Source organism: Harpia harpyja, chromosome 6, assembly GCF_026419915.1.
Source record: "Harpia harpyja isolate bHarHar1 chromosome 6, bHarHar1 primary haplotype, whole genome shotgun sequence".
Taxonomy (NCBI): Eukaryota; Metazoa; Chordata; class Aves; order Accipitriformes; family Accipitridae; genus Harpia; species Harpia harpyja.
In genome coordinates, this window is record NC_068945.1 from 22,012,921 (window position 1) to 22,035,494 (window position 22,574).

Below are 22,574 nucleotides of genomic sequence, written 5' to 3' on the forward strand. Positions count from 1 at the left end.
ACCACAATTACAATTTTCCTCTCCCAATTCATCTCCTGACTTTGAGTCTTCTTAAAAACCCTGAGGAGCCTTAGTCATTGTGTAAAAGAAATGAGATTGTAAGTTAAATATAAACCTAGGTGAATGTTTCCATGCAGACACTATTATCCACCATTTCTCTGTCATCTAAGCAAAACCAAACTGAAGGCTTTTATTTATTTAAACATATTGCCATGTCTTCTCTTCTTCAGAGAAACTGTCTCAATATCAAGGACACCTGTTTCCCCAGCATTGTTTTTTGTCTCTTTGGTTTACTCCCCAGTTTGTTTTATTTGCCTAAGGCAGTCACACTAAAATATTTTGAGATGTCCAACATGATGGCATCACAAATAAATAAATAATCTAAACCAGAAACCCAAAGGTTCTGATAAACGTGCACCTCTTAGATTAAGAGATGCTAGCACCTTGCAGGCTTTGTGCTGGTGAAGAGGTATGTTAGATATCCTCAACTTCAGGATCAGTCTTATAGAAAAGCACAGTGCTACTTAAATTGTGACCCACATGTTCCACACTGGTATTTCTGCAACAGTGTAAAGTGATGGCAATTGCTGTTTAGATGAGACAGCAAGCAGCTCTTTCCTATCCTCTAAAAAACATGCATTTCAAAGAGATCATCTATACCAGAAGAAACTACCTCAGTAGCAGAAGAAATAATAAAAAAAAAAAAAGTAATCTATGCTGCTCATTATTCCTTTCTTCCTTCTTAGTCCACAAATATATGCAACATGCAGCTTTTATTTTAAATGGATTTAGACCCATACAACTCAAATTTGTTTGAAATGAATAATATGCACAGCTCTTTTCAGTTCCTCTTATCTGAAATTTTATCCTTTTATCTCAGGACGAAATGATCTCTGCAGCTTCAGTTTGTCAAATGGAAACAGCAGTTATAATGGGTAAGACATGCCAAAAGAAAGTTGCCCATTACTTGCAAAGGAGACTACTTAAAAGGCAAGAAAAAGAGGAGTTAGAATTACAAATCTCAGTGATAATTTACTGGTGATTTCTAAAGCAATACATGCTGAGGAAGAGAGGCCTAGTGTAGCCAGCATACACTTCTGCACTAGAGTTAGGCGTTTCAGACAAGAAAGCAAGCCTGCGATAACTAACTCAGCTGTCTCCATCTCTGACCTGTTGCAGTGCACCATAGATGCAATGAAAGCAGCCTACTCTGAACACCTCACTGGAATTTTGCATCAATTTTTTCATCTTAACAGCTAATACTGTTTCCCTTTTCTGCTTCACATCAGCAGCAAAGCAACAGCAACTCCAGAAGAATGGAAATTTAAAAAAAAAAAAACAACTTTTAAGTGTAATTTTGAGGTACGTAGATTAGAACCACTACAGGTCAAAACAATAGCTATTTCTGCTTGAGATATTGCAGGGCTGTCTAGAGTTAGCTCTCCACAACCTAATTCAGATGACAGAAATAATATAGCCATGCCAGCATGATGCTGTCTACAAGCTAATTCACAGAGAAGTTTGCAAAGTTGTCTAGGATAGATGAGCACAGCTCATGACTCTTGATTCACGAATGAGAATCACTCCTCCTGGCACAGCACTAACAGTTCACAAACCCAACTGTCCATCCAACCCTCTCTTGGAGGTTTCACCTCTACTGCCAGGACAGATGCTAACAAATTAGCTAGCTAAACCACCACATTTTAGAATGCCACCTATTAAAGTAAACAAGTACAAATTTCTTAACACTTTGGGCCAGAAAGCCGGAGAAGCACTCAAGACTCCATGTGCACTTTGGAGCCATTCCCACAGCAAAAGCAGAAACAATCAGTAGGGGCAGAGAACCCTTATACCACCTCAAGTTAAGCTATCCCTTCTCCAAAGTGCAACAGCTAACCCAACTCTGCTGCTTCCAGGACACAACCTGGAACTGAATGAGATATTCAAAGCTACCCTCGCAAAAGAGCGCGCTTCTAGTACAGAAAGTTTTCAAGCCTTGATTTACTAGAAGCTAGAAGAGTATTTGGGAAAAATATCACTGTTTGCTTACTCTGTCCCTTATGATGTTCCCTAAGCATTTGCTATTGATTATTGTCCACTAAAATATTTGATGTGCCTTCACTACAGTCTAATCCCTGCCTACACTCCACTCTATTATGCTGTGTAAACATCTGGCAGAAAGCATATACAACCCATTTCCTCACCACAACCTTATTAAGCACCCTGTAAAGAGCCTGCAGAGAGCGTTTAACTTCCTGAAGATGGGCTACAAAAGCTCACAAGTCTTAAAAATGAAACAAAGCTTCTGCTTCTACGCACATTAGGATCCTAAGGCAACAATTCTCTCACCATTTTTACACACCTAAACAGTACCAGCCAGAATTTCAGCAGCAGTGAGCAGTGATGAAGCCAGCAAAAGTCCACAAGGTGGCATCTTTGAAAGAAGTATTTAACTGCCTGACAATGAACTGATCTTACTTTGAAGGCAGAGGTTTACTGATTTTGGATTATAGAAACCAATACACTAAGGACAGGCCCCAAACCCTTTATTAAATAGAGCAACAAAGTGGCTGAGGTATACATTATACTGCATGATAAAATTTCCAAGCACAAAGGAGGCTGGCAAAAAGCTTTTTCCTGTTGCCATGAACTTAATGGCACCATGGGTCCTGGCAGCAAGTCACTGCCAACGCTATTTTATTTCACACCCCAGTGCAACAAAGCTAAGTCAAAGGAATATTGTATAACAGATCTTACCCAAGTATCATAAGGTCTACATTAGAGAAAGTTGACAAAAATTACTCTTATTCAAACAATAGGGTGTTATTCTTTTGCAGATGCAATACATTGAGATCAACTGGAAAGAACTTTAAAATTTTAGGTTATTCTGACTTTGCTGTAAGGACTTTTGCTTGGAAAACATTGACAAAAGTTTTTTTCAGTAGGCAGGATTCAAGGCTTGCCTCTTTTTTTTCCACTTCAACAACTCAGAATGTTTGAAATAATAAAGAAGCAGAGACCAACGTTTCAAGTGAAAAAGTTGGGAAAAAAATGTTTTAATCCTCCTTTCAGTGTTACGCTGAGCAGCAGTTATATCCATCGTTGCCATGGATTTTATTTTTAAAGCATACATTACTACAAAGTTAAATTTAACAAGACTGCCTCCTGATTTACTGTGCATTACATCACAGCAAGGGAACAACATCTGTGAGCTGTAATAGGAGACACAATAAAAAAGCAGCTTAGAGAAATGCACTGCCTTACCATAACTTGCAAATGTACTCACGGTTCCTGGGTACTCTCAACTAACAAAAGTCAGGTCTGTTTGAATAATTAAGTTTAGCGATATAGACAAATTCTGTTTAAAATTTTGCATCACATCACCACTCAGCATACTGATATTATAGACAGCTCTTTTTTTAAAATAAGTTTTTGTTAGTATTCCACCATTAGAGGTGAAGACATTTGCTAGTGATTATTTTTAGTGCAAAACCCATACCCAAGGCATCAAAAAGAACACATACGATAGCAGCATTCTAGCATAAAATAAGCATAACTGATTCCACAGAGATGTTTTCTCCTTTCAATAAAAAAGAGTTTGCAAAGAATGAAGCCAGACTAACTGCATTATTTATAAAAACAGTTGCTTCTGAGAAGCCTTAGGGCCAAAACATCCTATTGAGAGCTTTACAAGGCAGTAGAGGGCATGAAAGGAAGGAATTTAAAGGGCAAAAATACAAAGCAGCAAGATATCAAATGTTTGCTCCAGTCAACCTTCAAATATTTAGCAACATATTTTGTCTTACTGCTGTTAGTATTAAGAGGGTAAGTGTTTCCATATTATTGAGGTGTACAAGGTCACTGAAAATTAGTGTAGTTCTATCATCATGAACTTTTGACTTCTACTTGACTATGCCTGTTTGCACAATCTGAAGGTATAATTCACAAACCAAAAGAAAAATCTCTTATTTACAAAAAAACCCTAAAAAGCTTATAGGCAGGTATTGCTAAAGGACCTGAACTACACATAATTTATAGTGGCAGCTCACTGTGGCTGAAGTTTGGCAGAAACTCGTAACATTCCTATCTTGACTGAGTAGTAGAGAGGTATATTCTCCAACATCAGACAGGAGTTGTTTAATTATTGAGTGCAGTGATTATGGAAGGAACTGTCAAAACACTGTTTCCCCACACAGATGGGCAAGCAGAAATTAGAGGCAGCAAGGGATTCTGTGCATGGAGAAACTCAAGTTATGTTCAACATTCAAACTGCTACTTGAGTTAACTTCATAATGAAAATGAGATCATAGACTCAAAAAAGTAAGATAATGTGGTGCTGGGCTATCACAACTAGATGAATGCAGACATGAAAAAACTGCAAGTGCAGCTGAATCTGCACCTACACCAGTAATTCCATTAAAACATTTCATTTTGTCCCCAGTGTTGAAGTATCTGATTATACAACAAAGGTACCCCCCAAACTACCTCTACAGTCTTTTCCTCTCAGACAGAGGATTTGAGATAGAGGAGGGGAATAGGGTCTTTAAACCTCATCTCAACCAGACACTCACTTTAAGGTTAGGAAACAGCACTAAAATATTGTTCAAAGATGATTCCTTGAACATCAAAGCAGAGGAAGCTTTCAAAAAAACAACAAGATGGCAGCAATCCCTAGCCCTGTGAGTGGGGGAAGAACAGGAGTCACACCTATTTGAAGGCTTAAAAATAACATCTTACCATTGCACACCTGATTTTTTTTCCCCACCTTTTTCATCTGCCAAATCCTGCATTTGGGAGTCCACCACTTCCCCTGGAAGTGTTGATGGCCTCACTCACAACATAAAATAGCACGAGGCTGTGCAGAAGGTTTTGTTTTCTTTAAGGTGCTAAGTATATAATCAGCTAGCAGGAGAAACAAAACTTTTTAACAGGTATTTTGAAAGGTAAAAGCTTTTCAGCTCAGTTTCAATTCACCAGCCAAAGGGGGTGAGCAGTAGAGGCTGGACATTGCTTGCTCACCTCTGGCAAAACCAAGAAAGGGCTGTCCTAGAAAACTATGACATTCTAAAAGTAAAAAAGCTGATGTCATATTCACGTTAAAAAAACCCAAACAAAACATGACTAACATTTAAGGCAGAATAAACCTCCCTCTGATATAGTACCACATGGGTTGTTTTTAAATCACTGTTTTAGCCTGTGAACTAAAACCACTATTGTAGTATATTGATCAAGTAGTACTTGTACACACTTCATACCACTTACCTCTAGCTCTACTGATCGCCTGAACTGAACTCTGAGCACTTCTCTGATGGATTCACTGACATTTTGTAGAACAGCTCTTTGGGCCAGCACTGGAAATTAATGTCAGTCAGTCAATACATTTTAGCTTCATCTCTTGGGCTTTGGTTCAAAGCTGCATTTTCAATTGTGCAATGCATGAAAAAGCAGGCAATGAGATCAACTGCATCAAATGGATAAGAGAATGGACAAGGAAATAGGTAAAGGTGTGACTGTATCCTAAAAAGTGACTGTACATACAGTTTAAGGGACACCAGGTTTATTTTCTCTCTCTTGTTTTGTTTTTCCATATCTACTGTCTTTAGCATTCTACTAAAAGAATCTTCTAAAGAGCCATTGAGGCATTCAAATTGGATCTGAAAGTCATAGCACATTCAGTCTGACCTGTGCACAAGCCTGCTGTCATAACGCAGTTAATGCGTTGTAGGCAACGCATGGAATGCAAATGAGGTCAGAAAAAAGCCGCAGAAAATATGTATCTATTTTCTCTTAGATAAAAAGTAAACAAACATGTCATTAATTACTGAAAGGGATATCCACCGAGTAAGAAACTGCTTTAAAAACCCTACATCCCTATGGATGTCATGTCTGTTACAGTCATACTGAGACTGTGACTATGGTCAAGGAAACAACTGGAAAGTGTCATGTTGTCATCCTGCATTTACTTTCCATCAGTAACTTGCCTACAAAACTACTCAAATTACAGATTAAAAAAAATCTTCCTCATCACCAGCATAGCCAGCTCACCTTCATATCTGGAGAATGAGATTATGCTCATTCTGCTTTACATACTACAAATAAATCTTAAGGGCAAAATGGGTTGCTTACCACAGAACATGCAGCACTTCTGCAGCTGCCCTGGATTAGTTCACTGGTATTGTTTTGTTAACAAGCTAGGAAGAGGTAGGAAAACACCAAAAAAAGCAAATACAGATGCTGAGACAATTAATTTTGAAACACATGTCACTTTTTCTGGTTACAAACACACCAAATCCAACTGAAGTAAGTATGGGAGAAGGGAAAATATAAACATAAGCTAGTATGGTAAAATCATAAAAATGGTAACAAAACCCAAACATTTTTTAGAACAACTGCCTTCTTTCATATTACAACATTACCTCACATGCGGGTTTTTTTACAAACAGCAGCAACAACTGAAAGTAGAAACTTAGTCAGAACATTTAATAGTTTGGCAGAACAGCACCATGACAGTAACATTCACTTACAACCCATGAAACGATAAAGCAGCCTCTAATTCAGCATACTTGCATATACGCATCAGCAATTTTAGAAGACAATTTCATTCTCTGTGCAGTGTAACGTATATGAAACTCACTATCACAACGGATTTTTTTCTAGTGAATTCTATTATTTTCAAGAATAAATGATAAATCAATGCTTTTACAGCCGTTTGTCTAAATTTACACCATATTTCTTTGAAAGGTTCACTTAGCTAATTTGACACCGGCAATTTAGCTAGGGGGTCACATTACAGTGGCTTCTGAAAAACAAAATAAAGACGTTAGGAGTATCTTACCCGCGGTGACTAAGTAAGCATCAGGAACCGTGATGTCGCAGACGTAGGGTTGCCTGGTAGTGGTCACGGCCGAGGTTACGGCCACAGGTTCAGATGGAGTAGTGGTCACCAGAGAGGCAGAGGAGAACGTCCCCAGGCTGCCTGCAGCAGTGACACTGTGGCTGCCCGTGGCACTGGCAGCAGTGGTTGTGGGGACGGTGGTGGAAGCAGCCGATGCATCAGTACCAGCAGTTACACTGCTTCCTGCTGGAGCTTCATATCCAGTGGGAGGGCCAGAGGTCGGAGGAAATTGCGTGGGAGCAAATGACATCGTCACAGACAGAGATACGGTAGGAAAGGGCATCACGCTGCTGGTGTCGGCACGCGACGTCAGGCTGTCGGGGTCTGTGGGAGGAAGGGCTGTCTGGGCACTGCCCTCGCTGCGAGACATTAAAAGCAGCGTGGGGTTAACTGTAGCACCAATATCCTCATCAGAAGCCGGAGCACTTGAGAGCAGAGATGAAGATACATTTAAGACAGGAGTTGCCGGAAAGGTAGTAAACAAAGAGATCAGATTTGTTTCGCTGAGCAAGATGGTGCTGGTAACAGACTGGGTGTCGGAAGCAGGCAGCACCAGGGTAGGAACCACGGAGTGAGAGGTGGAGAGTGAAGGCTCCAACTGAGAGGTAGCTCCTGTAACAGCTGAGGTAAACACAAATTCAGAGCCCGCTGGCAATACGGAGGGTGCTTCCAGAAACACAGATGACTCGGAGTGAAAATCTGATGATAGCGTTATTTCAGGAACATGTGCACCTGGAACAGAGGATGCATCTGAATAAAAGTATGATGTTTGGCCAAGAGGGAACTGAGAAACCTCGGCATCAGTGGCAGAGCTGATAGTGGTAGCCAAGTCCCAGCTGGAAACATCCTCAGAAAGTACTGATGTCCCAGTCAACAAGGTCTGAGGTAAGAGTGCTGATAAATCACTTTGCATGACAGAGTAAGAATTTAGCATGGCTGATGATAAAGACAAGTAGCTAGGTTCAATAAGAAATGGTGTTGATAAAAGATTGGACGGAAAATCTGAAATATTTAAAGACGGTTCCTCCCTTGTAGAAGTCTTGTCAAGCAAACCCACAGATTCTGATGGCATTAATTCTGGCAACTCCAGCAAAGTTGTATGACTGACTGCAAACGATGCTACTGGCTCACTCGGGGTGAAGGTAGAGTCAAACAGAACGGTGGTGGCATCAGGAAGTTCTACGTAAGTGCTTGGTGTCAATGAAAACGTTTCCAGAACAGGGAGGGAAAACTGGGCAACAGAGATGTTCAGTGATGTTCCTCCAGGGAGCTGATGGTAAGAAGAAATTGTTATAGGTCTTCTGTCATTAAAGACAGTGTCCGCAGCGCTCAATAAAAACATGCTTGAATCCGGCATTTCTGCAAATCTTGAAGAAAATGAAACAACTGGTCTTGATGGAAAAGAAGTATCAAAAATCTCAGGTGTAGGCTCCTCTAATTCATACCCGTCAGCAATTACAGTTGCAAACGGAGTTATGCCTCGTACTTCAGACACTGTGATGGACAAAGTTTCAACGTAATCGCCTGAGCCCACATCATGTTCTGGGGAAAAGCCTGCCTCTGGCAGAAGTGAAACTGAGTCACAATACAGACAAGAACTGTATGATCTCGTGAAAGGCACTGGACTCATGAGCTTACTGACAAGCTCTGATTGACTTGGTATTTCTGAACTGGCAGGCAAATTTGGTGTTATACTGGAGAATTCATGTGTAAACAGGCTGGCATTAAGAACTGTATTAGAGTCTGTGGAAATGGCAGCTGAGTGAAGCAGGAAGGTCGCAGGTGGAAGACTAACAGGAAACAAAGCAGACTCAGCACTGGTGGCTGAAGCTGGCGTGGCCCAGGGAATGCTTGGACTAGGGTAGGTCCTTAGACTGAGAGTTTCTGCTGCCCTGGTACTCACATCGGCGTAAATGTCACCATATGGGTCTGCACTTTGTGCTGTGGCATCTGGGGTCACAGGGCTATTTTTATCCAGCAGCTTGAGATGAAGAGGCAACCCTTCTGATGCAGCCCCAAAAGGCAGAGCTGTTAAACTTGCATTTATGTTTTCCTGCACTGCAACTCCCGCCTCTAAAGGAATAGAAGTGAAATAAATAGCTGTATTTGGAGGGTACAACGGCAAGTCTCTGCTTGCTGTTAGCATTTCACTATCTGGTACAAAAGGCTTCAATTCTGTAAGAGTGTTACTGCGTTCAGGGACAGCACTCAATGGAGTCTTTTGCTGTGCTGTTTCTGAGATATCATATGGTGAAAAAAGGACAGATAATGAAGGTGTTAGCAAGACAGTTTCTAACATTTCTCTCAGTGGCTCTACTGTATTAACTGAATGATGATCGGTTAAAACTGCAAAAGACTTCAGCGGAGGAGTCCACGGTGCCTTTGGAAATGAGCTAATAAATTCATCGTCACTTAAGAACGCCTCATTGCTTGTTACAGAAACATCTACCAATGACGTACTTTTCCCTTCTGAAATCCTGACCATTTCTTCTTGGTTAAATAAAGTCACATCAAAGGGAGTGGTAACTGATGATAAAACTGCTTGAAGGAAATTACTTTCTTGGAGCTCCAAAGTACTTTTTGCTAAGGCCATTTGCGTCCTGCTGCCTGATATGCTTTGGTGCACATTTGAGTCCATTGAGAAAAAGGAAAAATTTTGCTGTTCCAAGGATCTCTCATCTAAATAAAGAGGAAGAGAGAAAAACAAAAAATGAAACCCACCAGATTACCACAAGTAGTAAGATGGCAATAAGCAAACCTCAGACACAGTATTTCTGGAGACAACTGCCCAGAATTCAAGGGCCGAGACAAAACCTCTTGGTACGTGAAAACACTCCATGAGCAAGTCAGCACAAATAGTGAGATTGCCTGTGAACCTCCATTCCCTGGAAACGAGCAGGACAACACGAACTTCTCTCACCCCGCACCTACTTTTCTCTCTACAGCAGCACTCCAGCAAGGCAAAAAGTGGCTCCCTCTTACTATGCAAGGCTACAGAGCATGTCAGCTAATGGTCTCACAAAGTAAACAAACTAAAGAGGGTAACAAGGAACAATGCAGGGAAAAATTTTGCATAACTTTAGGTCTTCTGCTTTCCTTTAGTACCACTTCATTTCCTCTAGTTTTATTATTTCTTAATATTAGGCTTGCTAGCAGATCTGTTCTGTTTCAAGGACCAGGTTCTCCCTCTCCTATCAGAAATGAGCGACACTTAGGAGAGATGAAGAGGGGTTCCCTTTACATAAGGCAAATGCGGACCTGATACCAGCTACAAGAATTTGCTAAGTAACATGTCCAGTAGTTACGCTTACATTGTCAGCCATTCATTTAACTTCTGGCCTTTTAGCAGTCAGTGACAAATTGCTTCATCACACAATTGCCATCTCTATTCACAACCCGCTGCAGGAGTACTCTGTTTATGGGCCACCTGCAATAAAACTTTAACTGCTCCAGTTTGCAGAATTCAAGTAGTAATAGCTGGGTCCAAACACAAAGGAGAAAAAGCTAAAAATTCACCAGATATTTGAACAAAATACTTGCAAAAATCATACATTAATATCATTTGCATAACTTGACTATAATCCCTCCTCTCTCGCAAAAGTGTTCTTGGGTTATAGAGAAAATCTGTATATAAACTTTTCCAATCATGAATGCGTTTTGCCGTGAAAAGGTTGATTATTGCTTGAGTACTTTTCTGAAATGTCAAGATTGGATTAATAGCCTTCAGAGCCAAATATTAAAGGGAATCACAGAAAATTGCTGCAGGATATTTTTCAAGGACATACACAAAGGCTTCGTCCTTAAAATATCTATCCCACTTGATCATTCTGTTTTCTTATGGGATCATCCATGCAGTGCTGCTGGAACCTACTGACAATGCACATTAAAAAGGCGGGGGGGATGGGAGGGTGGGGAATATCCCATCCAGTTAAACCACCAGGGACCAGTTTAAAATAAAAATGAGCATACACAGTATAAAGTGTCCAATGGTGATACATTACACTGCTCAACTGTAACTACATTTGTAACCCTTTAGAGGATGCCTTGAACTCAGTAACCCATGGTAGATCTTGCAGGAATAGCTCACCTATCTGTTATGGACTGTTGTCAGTCTAACGACACCTTCCAAAGGTGATAAACTGCTGTACTCATCCCCTTCTCCCTGATCTGTTTGCTAAATTCCTTGACACAACTTTTCAAGCACTGACATACTGACTCAATAAATTTTGAAGCTGCTGATCTGGAAAGAACAATTACAAGAATTAATGCACAGAGCTAATACCACTGTACCACTAATCACATTTAATCAAATGAACGCTGTGATTATATACTTTATTTTACTGATCCCATGCACAATGTTTTGCAGCATAACAGGTACTATTCTCTCAAGTAGTCCCAATCCATTTTTTTCCTCCTGAAACTCACTGTAGGCATTGCCAGCTTTATGATGCTTAGTTGTGGTGTGACGATAAAATATACTGCCTTACAATGCTCTCGGGAGAGGGAGAGAAAACAGGTATACTCTTGTAAAAGTATGTAAGACAAATACACAAGTCCATCCTTGACTTCCTCCATGGAGGTCAGCTGTTTGAACATGGCACAGTGCAGCCACCATGGAATAACCGCTTTCACAAGCAGTTAACATGGGTAACAGACAAGGCAGTTTCTAGCAAGCACAGAACCAAAACACTGACCCTGAGCCAGCCCTGTTTGCTGACCAAAAGCTGTTCAACATCATCTCCTCACTGAAAGTCTCCCTAGCCTCACTCCGTCCTTTGACTAAGGCTTCCAGTCTTTTTTTTTTTCCCCTCTTTGTGACATTTTGAGTAAGCAGGGAGTTACTAAAGGAAAAGACTTACAAGGCTTACAAGACTTATAAAAAACACTGCCAAAAGAATCATTTCTCTCCCTATACGCATGCACTATTGTTTTTAGCCAGCCCTGTAAAATCCTGTCCACCTTAGTCACACTTTGGACACCTTGCGCTTGCTTACAGTGAGTTCTACATTGCAGGCACACATCCTAACGGATAAAGTTCTTGTTGTTCATCACAGCTTCATGTTGTAAATCCCTGCAGCAGTAACACAAGACAGCTGTGTTAGCTTCAACACAGTAAGCACGGTAAACATGGCATTGGTACACATGACAGTTAATATGACGGGCAAAGGTGAATACATACTAATTATTAACTGCACTTTTGATCACATATCTACACAAATCTTCGACCCAAAGCTAGAGGTGATTCCACAAACAAAAGTTTCACTGTCTATACGTGCCTGTGCTATGTATCATCTTCTTCCTTCACCCATAGAGAGCTCCCTTTATCTTTGTTCAGTTTGATAGGAGAGCTGTCACAAGGCAAGATCCTACTGGAAGTGACTACACATCACAGAAAGATGTTCTGAAAAATTACTTGCACCACTATAAGCTGTCCAATAGACATGCATAAGAGTCAAGAGCAATCTTGGCTTTAAATTCATTCTGACTTTAGAATTAGTTTTTTCTTCACAGTCTGCTAATATTTTTTTTCCTTGAAAGACATAAAATAATAGTAAATAACAATTTTATCATACACCCATGCCTCTCAGTGTAAAGAATCTTGCCACTGACACCAGGAAGGAAGGAACACAACTTCTGAAAAAGATGTTGGGGTTTTTTTTAAGGAAAACACACCATGTCTTGAAAAAGTTACAAGCTGTAAGACAAGGTAAGAGCATTGTTACTTGAGGTAAGTGGAATGCGAAAAATTCACTTGTTCATACAGGATTTTGAAACAACTCAACGGCAAGTTCGCAAGCCAATGTTCCATGCTATTTGCTTTGCTTAGCATTTTAGAAGCAGGAAGCCTTAGTGACATGCCATTAATAATACAAATTATTGTTTTCTGTCATCTCCAGAAGAACAGTGTACTACTTGAACACTGCTTGTCAGAACTGTGCGTGCCTCTCGTGGAGAGCAGATGGGCCGTGCGGCAGATGTGCCCAGGAACAGCCAGACAGCCCACAAAGAGGAAGGAAAAGCAAAGGGAAAAGGGAAGGAGATGAAGGCACACCGTGGCATGACAATCATGCCCTCATCGGTGCAGAGCAGCCGATCTGGCTATACTGTGGGACAAAGAAAGCAGACAGATTGCACATGTTCTGGTGTATCTCAATGCCACAACTGCACAAAGCTATTGATGAATATCAATGCTGACTTGTTTGTTTGCACAGCTGTTGTTGTGGGTGACGGTTTCACCATCCAGCAACTGTACTGCCATTGAGCTAGGCAACAGTGACAGGATGACAATCAGACAAGGCAAACTCCACCAAGCCGATAATGTTATGAAAAAGAATAGATAGCTTCGGAAGCAAAGCTGTGATCCCAAGAGCAAAGGGGAGGAAAGGAGAGCGCTTGTGGCAAGGGCCACAGGAGGCACAGATGGCACCTGTACAATGCCCCAGCTCAGACAATGACATTCGGACACAGGAGTGACAGCACAGGAAATGTGCTGACAGGCTTGGGGTGATGAACTCTCTGCTGCTTCTGCTGCCCCCCAAAACCCGTCAGAGCCTGACTGAAATTCACAAGTAATGAAACCTGTCACTGAACACAACGATCCCTTCAACTGCCAAATCCTTATTTACAGAAGCACAGCCATGCACCGTTAACACTGGTGCAGACTTGTGTGAATTCAGGAAGGGCCATAATACCAGCACAGCACTTCAGCACTTTCCCATGACTACAGCAAAGGACTGCTGCAGTCTGTGGACTTCTCTGGTGACAAAAATATACCGTGTCAGCTTGCCAGAAAATTATGTGCATTCATAAACCAGGAACTAGACCAGTCATTTTTCCAGAAAGCAGTTAGAGGGATGTAGTTTTCATCCTTCCTGTAGTTGCAAGCGCTGAAAAGTAATGTCTGTTCTATACTCTATAATAAAGTAAAAAAGGATGATTTTTCAAATATATATTTGTAATGATATATGCATATATTCATATGCTTTCATATTTTAATATTTCATTTATAATAAATATACTTTCATATATTTTAAAATGCAGGATCCAAGATGTAACATCACCTCTGCCACTGACATCTCATGTGACTTCAATAAAGTTGCATCACTTTTCTGCACTCTGCTATTAAAATGTGGCAATTGTACACGATCACGACTATCAATATCTACTAAAATGTAGGTAATTTCCTATATTATGAAGATGTTAAATTATAGATGGCAGGTACAGGCATAACAACAACAAATATAACAGAGAAGTCTTTATTTGTGATAAAATTAAACCTTGAGAATAGAACTCGTAATTTTTGCTGTATTATTTTTGAGAAACTAAGTAATGGCTAATAAAGTTTGCAAACATCAGAAAATGCCAGCAGACTAGCAGCAAACCAGTTCAAAACATACATCACTTAAAAAAAAATTATCTTCTGTGTACTAACACAATGATCTACAAAGTTAAGTTATAGTACCTTTATTTTTTAGGCAAGGTGAAAAATTGCTCTTTTATTGCTGCCCATTGTTTCAAACAAAGGCATTTTAGGCAAAGGGGCAACTGATGCTACACACATTCCAAGTATTATGGGAAAATCCCTATTAACTAGCTAGATAACAACAGTTCCCAAATTATTAAAAATAAAGCTATGAACTCACTAGGAATATTCACCACTTGAAACAGCTTCCGGACTATAGGGTAGAGTAGCACATCACATTTAAGGGAAGCTTTTAATAACATTTTTTTAATGTAACTTTTTCTTTGAGAAACGGAAAGAAATTGAAATAACTGAACGTAGCATAGGATGAGACCACCCAAGGCAAATTGATAGAGGCAAATGCGTCTGAAAAAACAAATTGTAACTCTTCCTCATACAGCTTAACACTTAACTTTCTAATTTATTTAACAGCATTTAGTTCAGCTTCCATCAGAAAGAGCTTGTATGCATTAGGTCATTGCAAAAAATTTACACAGCTCTCTTGTGTAAGCCTTTAACTAAATTTCTTAGGTGTCTGACTTGTAGGAAAATACCAGTCACAGAAGCATGTGCAGCTGAAAAGCTGTCAGCTTGCTTCTCTGGAAGGCATTAAGCATGGATTGAACAGTGACAGTAATCACCCCTGGCACACAAAAGCCAGGGAGAGGAGAGAATGGGAGCCTGCATCGTTCCTATCTTCCCAAGCTCCAGCTCCCACCTCCTCTGTGGGGGTCTGGGCAGCTTTCAGAAGGTTCTGTTCCCTGGAGCACATGCTGCACCCATGCCCAACGCTCCCTCGGGGCAGCACACACTCAGGCTGTGCAAGGCACACAAATCATCTGGAGTCCTAAGAGCTGTTTCTCAAAGGTGTTCATTTTCTTATTGTAAAAGATCGAGCATATCTCACATCATTTACTACACGCTGTTATAAATTTTAACTAAGCTGCTTGTACCACCTGAAAGGCTAAAAGAGAGATAAAGAAAAAAAACCATTATGCTGCCTCAGTACTCTTTTGCACTGCAGTTGAAGATAAAATTTCATAACAAATAGAAAAGTTATATTAAGAGAAAAATAATAGTGTTAATAGGAATCATGCAAAGTGAGTGCCTACGTACATGCACGCTCACTTTTGCACACTTTAGGTTTCAATACATAGCCAAGAAAGAAGAGAAACCTTTTTGAAGTCATTCTTCATCCACATGCAAACAGATGTGGCTCAGCTGCTGCCCAGGTGCAAGCATACAAGAAACTCCCTCTCCTGCAGAGCAAACGAGCACAAGCTTCCATCTCTGCATGAGGAGAAAAGATGCACCAAAGCACAAAGGGAAGGGCAAAGATAAACCTTTGCTTGCTTGCCAGCAGAGTTGATGAAGACTTTGTAAAGAAAGAAGTTTAGTAGAAGGCAGTCTAACCACATTTCATACCTGAGTCAAAACATACATCATGACACTCCTCATCAAGTACCGCATTTGAAAACCAACACCAATGAACCTATAATACCAGGCACTAGCGTTTACATTTTCTTCCTCATTGAACATTTAAAACACCCTCAAAACTTCCTTTAGGATGCTTTTGCTGGTAACCATCATGTTAAAGAGCTGTAGGCAGTCTGGGGTCCCACCTTCTACTGCACAGCTGATGGAACACCTCATCAGAAAACTTGCAAACTATGTTCTGATCCAGAAATCTTCCTAACATATCCACCGCTTGGGCAGAACAGGACCCTGTAGTAGTTTACAGTAAATGGTAGATTAAAAGAAAAAAAACCACAGCTTTTCTTTATTTAATACCACTGTAACATTCTGTTTTGCACAAAAAAGAGGAAAAACCTTGCAACCCAAGTGAAGCTTTTTATAACACAGACGATAACAGCACACCACCAGATCAGGCAGTAAGGGCAGGAGAGCATACAGATGGGGGGAGAGCAAACAACCCCACCACCCACTCCATAAACACAAGCAGACAGTGAGGTCCACCTCCCAAACAAGTTATTATCACCTTTGAAAAACTACAACTTTGCTAACAAGTGGGCTGGGAACAAAACCCATGCACAGAACAGTTTGTCATGCCTACACAACACCTGCAAACCAAAATGATACAGAAATCCTCACTTGTGGACTGCATAAAGCTCTTATAGCACCAAGATGCCTCAAGCTGACAATCCTTCTCTAGAACATCTCTGAACAGAGATACCCAAATGCAGAGGTGAAAAAGCAAACTACCCATGACAATTCACACCTTTTCAAACATCTCAGAGGGAAGAAAGGTAGATGTTTCCCATACAGAAGCCTTCTATGGCCACTACGTGTTCCTACAGACCATCATCCACAGTTGAGGAAAGCAACGGCTTCGTGCAGAGCTCAGTGCTCTAACGTGACCAGCTGGCTGGCCACGCACGCACATGCACAGAAAACTGCAAATCAAATCGTAGTTCAAAGTGTACCTTTTGCTGGGAGCATTCACGCTTTTTTGGCATTTAGTTGTACATGACATCATCATGTGGGAAGCCGTATGTTAGGGATAAAGTACAAACAAACTTGAATTGGCTTTACAAATGTTAATTCTAAGAAAAACTCTCATCAGATTTGGTCATCATGATAACCAGGTCACAGTTTTAAAAAGAAAAAGCTTTCTTTCCCCCCCTGCCCCCATCTTTTTTTTTTCTTTTTTTTTTTTTTAATTGCTCTCTGCACAGCAACTTGATTTTTAGTCTCTAAAGAGCCAGTGCCAGTTTTCATCCAACCAAATGACTACTGAGAAGCTTTCTGTTTATGCTCAACACTGCAGCGTCCTCCAAAATGCAGATCCTGGAAGCTTTTGAAAAGACCAATTAAATTTATATTAGCCTCTCTTTTGTGCAGATGACATATCAGTGACTAGTATTTTGCACCCAATGCATACAAATACTTTTAGCAAAAAATACATCCTTAAAATAATTTTTATTTCTTAAATTGTGTTACCACTACAAAATCTCTAGAAGCAACGTAATGACAGAGAGCCTGAAGACAAGAGTAACTGCCTAATTAGAACAGCCTACGCTGTATCCTAGTAACCCAGTTACCCACAGGGACTCTCTTCATTGACACATATCCTTAACTATGCCGTGCTGACAAAGGAAAAATACCCTTGACTGAGCTTTAAGTTGTTCAGGTCAGCAGGCTTGTTGCTCCAAAATCTTCCAGGAATAAATGGAACTCCCAACCTGCAACACCTAAAAGCAGCTCCTTTGAGAAGTTAATTCACAAGACTTTCGTTACACAAAGCATGATGAAAAATCTGAAGAAATGAGATTTTCAACTGGCAGAGTACCATCACTCTGTATTGAGCTCACAAAACAACAACTTCACTGCTCCAGGGCCAGATCGTAACAATATGCCTGTACATGCTTAATTTTTCAAACGGCTGTATATGCATAAGCAAGTAACAGTGAAAAGCTCTTGCACAGTCGGATATGAAGGCATTTAGCGATACTCGCAGCATGTATCACTTGGCAAATCAAGTCACATGAGAGAGCATGTCAATGAATTTTCACAGAAAAAGGAGATTTCAAAGAAAAGCTGGGAAAGAGAGCAGAACAGTCCCAGCTACCCCAGTCTTTGGGGTTGAAACTGAGTGTTCACCAAGAACTGAAAACATGAAAAGAAGAGAGACATACAAAGAGATGGAACAGAATTTCAAGTACTCACTTTAAGTAGAGGTTTGAAATGTTACCTAAGGTTTTTCTTTACAACGTGCAAGTTTTTCTGGCCTTGACCTCACCTGGAAAAAGACATCTCCTAAAAAACCCCTGTAATAGAATCCCTGCGTAACACCAAAGATCAAACTTCTGCCATAATTTATAGCCATAGAACTTCCAGAAGACAATTCCCTGGCAAAATTACTAGGAAAGAAGAAAGCAACACAAGTATTATTTCAAAAAATAAAACCCCAAACAAATAAGCAAAAGATCCACACATAAAACCACACACACTCTTCTGCCCCCTCCCTATAGGCTGTTCAGGCTTAGGCATCCACTGGACAACATATGCAAATTCAATGCAAATACCCTTACTAGAGGTACTGGAACTGCACCAGTTTTAAGAATAATTATGATATCAAGTAGTATGTTTCCTTGTGCAAGTATCTTAAGATTTAGGAATTAATTCTGGTCCTTCTGTCTTTTTCTCCTTAACAACGTCCTCAAAACATGACAAGTAAAGAAATCACAGTTGCTAGCATCTTAAAAGAAATGAAACTTGCCCAAAGCCTTTTCTTCTGTGTCCTTAATGCAATACAACAGGCCTAATCACCACTCTCAGAGCACTCCACTGGAAACAAGTTATCCTGAGCTACTGCCATCTAAGCTTTCAGACCTGGCGCCAAGCTCATGACCAACACAAATGAGTTCAACTCTACCAGCTCCGGCAAAGCTGCATCATCTTTTCCAAGCGCTGAAGTTGGTGCTGTGAGATCACAAGTTACTGGCCATTGAATAACGCCCAAGATATTAAGGTGTGAGTCTTCTATTTCTTGGTACTCTTAGTTGTTCAAGATGAATGTGGCACTCCAAGCTTAAGAGAAAGCAGCTGTGGATACTGAAGTCCCCAAATCCTGGCAATAAGACCATCCTGTAATAAGAACTGTGGTTTCTGCATGGCCCTAGAAACTTCATAGCCTCAGTTAACAACAGAATAAAAGAATGAATAAATAACACGTTAACAAGAGTAGCAGAAATAAATCAGAAAAGGATCTGCTGTAGGAAACAATGAATATGTAGATAATCCAGAAAAATAATCTAAGGAGAGCGTTCTTACTAGACATATATATAGGAGAACCAGAAAGGTAACAAAACAAGTGTAAAAGAGAAATATATGGGAGTGGAAAACATTACATAGTCCTACTTTATGGGGCAGTCTGCTCACAGCATTTTTTACAGAAACAATATCTCTTCAGAAACATCACAAAGTAAAACTTACTAATTAACATATTGGGAAATATACTACAAAGCCAACAATAAAAAGGAGAGACGAGGAATATCCTCTTATCAAAACTTAAGACACATGAGACAAATGAGAAACAGAAACAACTTGTTGGGAAACAGGTCAGTTAATGCACCTTTCCCAAGCAAGAATACTAGCAGAGCACGACTGAAACATGTTTCAGAACAACTGAGCATTAAAGAAACTGAACAGCCACAGCACAGCCACACTAGCCTTGGAGACGACGTTTTTATTATAACTGACATTTATTAGCAGCATGAAAGAAAATATATTTTCTTTAAAGCAACAAGGAGAAAAGGAGGTGGGCAAGGCATCATACACATGCAGATAACAACAGCCAAACTCTGCCATATTCAGTAATAATCATTGCATACTTGTCACCTTGGCTGCCATAAAGCATCCCATTACGATTAGACTTTTCAAGATGCTGTAGTACTGCACCATGTTGCCTTGGCTGTGAATTGTTGCTGAAGCAAACGATGACACTGAAGAGATGGTCCTTCTAAGTCCCTACTAGGACCTTTCCTGGTCTTTAAGCTCCCTGGGTCATCCCTTCACTTCTCCATAGGCTCTACTGTGTAAAGTTGCATAAGGTTCCAACCTACCTGCATCATTGTTCAGTAAAGCTACAGACACAGGAGTCAGTGAGGGATTATAAATTGTAGCATATATTGCTTAAACACAGACATATATGCACTACTCCATCTACCACAGATGGCACTGTTAAAGGTATTCTCCACTGAAAAAACCTGGGCCAGGATTAGAAGCTCCTCAGGTGAATCTCACATCCGGTTAAAATCATGCTGATTCCCACACACACTGGAGAAAGCAACTAGAAAACAGGGTTGAGATGCATTCTGGCTGCACAGTCTCCAAGACAAAAACAGTAAAAAAAATAAATATCCAGGAAGAGTAAACATTGGTTGCATAAGACTACAGGCTTCTCTTGAATTCAGACCTTGGTATTTGTTTTGAGATGGTATGATCTACATTTTAGGACAATGTAGAAGTTTAACCCTGTGAAGTGTTGTTGAGTTCCTCCCTTATGTGGGACTCCTCAGGACAGTACACAGTATTTTTGGAAGCAGAAACAGACACCCTTTAGATTCTGAACTGAACTTAAAAGTGGGGCTTTTTTGTTTATGATGTTGTCAATAGCTTCAACCTATCTACTTAAAAAATATCACATTGAACCTGGTGAAGCACTGAGTTCCTTCCATATGTGGTACACCTCATGACAGCACACTATATTTGGAAGTTGAAACAGCAACCTATTGGATTCTAAACTGAATTTACAAGTTGGGGGTTTGGTGTCATGAATGGCTTTAATGTTCCTACTTAAAAATTATCACTGCATTGAAACTGGGCCTCTGCAGGGTAAATGGGGCTGCCAGTGCTCTCCACAAGGTACTACACATTTGAAGCACCTCCCTTCCAAAAATATTCCAAGAGGAAGGAAGTAATTCAGTTACATCTGTAATGAGGAAAAAGGCAGAACTGTGGGTAAGCAAGAGTTCAGTTTTATCAAGAATCATGACATAGGTTCCAAGAACAAAAACACAAAGTAGAGGCAAAGCTGATGCACACTTGTTATTTGCATATAAATGCAAATAAATAGATATGATTTTCCAAAATAAACAGACCCCTTTCTGATCACACACACACACAACCACTCTCCTTTACTGCATGCTTAGTACAATTTAAAATAATTGTAGGCTTCTGTAGTGTTTCAAAAAAATCGGCTTATGCACATCACGATGTCTCCAAACAATATAAATGAAATGAAAATGACTGCACATCTAATAACTACTTTCACACTTTTATTCCAGATAATGTTAAAATAAACAATCACTGGATAAAGAAATAACACCAATGTGATAATTTCCATAGCGTATCAGTCTTAAGAAACTTACTGTTCAGAAGAATTCTACCTGCAGCAAAACAGGTTCAAAAGGGAGGAGAAATACACTAACCTTCTTTATTAAGTCATCAGTTACTTGAGATGGAGTATTTACAATGTACACAAATGTTGTTTGCTATGTCCCTTACAGAGCTGGAAAATCCACTCCTGCCCAGAAGAAAGAGAATGCTAGAGGACAGCACATTAGGTATAACCAGACATACTCTTAAGAGCTGACCCAAGCTCCTGTATGTTGAGATTCTTCCCCTTTCTCGGGTGGAAGAGCTGAATTAAAGATCCTGGTTGACTGTTCATGCGTTCTTCTCCTAATGTCCTAATCCCAGGAAATAACATTATTCATAGTAACTATACGTCCACAGCTTAGAAAGCACAATAGAAGTACCAAGATGAGATACATCAAATGAAAATTTTGTAAGCAACCACCTCAAGAACTGTTCAATTACAAAAAAAAATAAAAATAAATCTCTCAAGAGGAAATACTTTCCTATGGAAAAGAACAGTCCCCAGGAAAAGAGGATAAAGTCATCTATATCAAGCCGATTTCAATTATTTAAGAGGCTGCATCATGCATATGGCTATTTTCTTAGCTTACAACAGCCTGGCCTTTCACAAGTCACACCGCATAAGTGCCCATGATCAAAAATGGCCAGTGTTTCTAGATCAGGTCACAACACAGATACGTTGTACTACTTTGCCACGTATGGCCAAACTAATATAAATTTTTTATTTATGCTAAAGAAAAAGCAGGTCAGCCTTACACAAGTTATGAACTACAGTTTACTCTATTTCACTCCCTGTGGTTTCAAACCCTCCTCCAACAGTCACTTGGGAATGGACTTCTGGCCTAATTACCTCTAACTGAGATATTCCTACTATCCCATTAATACTCTCTTGCTATAAACTGACTTAATACAGAGACTGGCAGGAGTATAGTTACTATAGACCTAACGCATGATTTCTCCACTTCCTGGCTAGGAAAAAAGCACTTCAGGGAGGGTGTTTCCCCCCCAGATAAGTATAAGAAATCATTCTGGAAACACAGGGAAATTTCTATTATCTTTTTAAGTGGACCAGATGGGGTTTAAAAAGGTCTAAAGAAGAGATGATTTTGGAGTACATAAGCTTGATTATCCTTTGCTTTTAGCCTTACACAAGTATTCATACATCTGTAAAGCACTGTTATCCTAACCTGGGAAACTCTGCACACAGCGCACAGAAAGTAACTGCCTACACAGAGAATTCGGTCCATTAACTAATATTGGTCTCATCCAGCAAAAAGCGTGGTACAGAGAGAACCTGTTAATTAAAATGAAAAG

The 22,574-nt window shown here is 40.1% G+C and overlaps 1 protein-coding gene across 5 annotated transcripts in view; it reads right to left on the reverse strand.

The window, feature by feature from the left end:
* Positions 1-22,574, reverse strand: part of KIAA1549 (KIAA1549 ortholog) — a 164,704-nt gene that overhangs the window by 73,082 nt on the left and 69,048 nt on the right. For all 5 annotated transcript variants that reach the window (XM_052789778.1, XM_052789774.1, XM_052789773.1 and 2 more), the window contains exons 2-3: positions 6,836-9,574; positions 5,263-5,351 (exon numbers count right to left, since the gene is read on the reverse strand). In XM_052789778.1, coding sequence (XP_052645738.1) covers positions 5,263-5,351; positions 6,836-9,574 — 2,828 coding nt within the window. The remainder of the gene's footprint in view (positions 1-5,262; positions 5,352-6,835; positions 9,575-22,574) is intronic.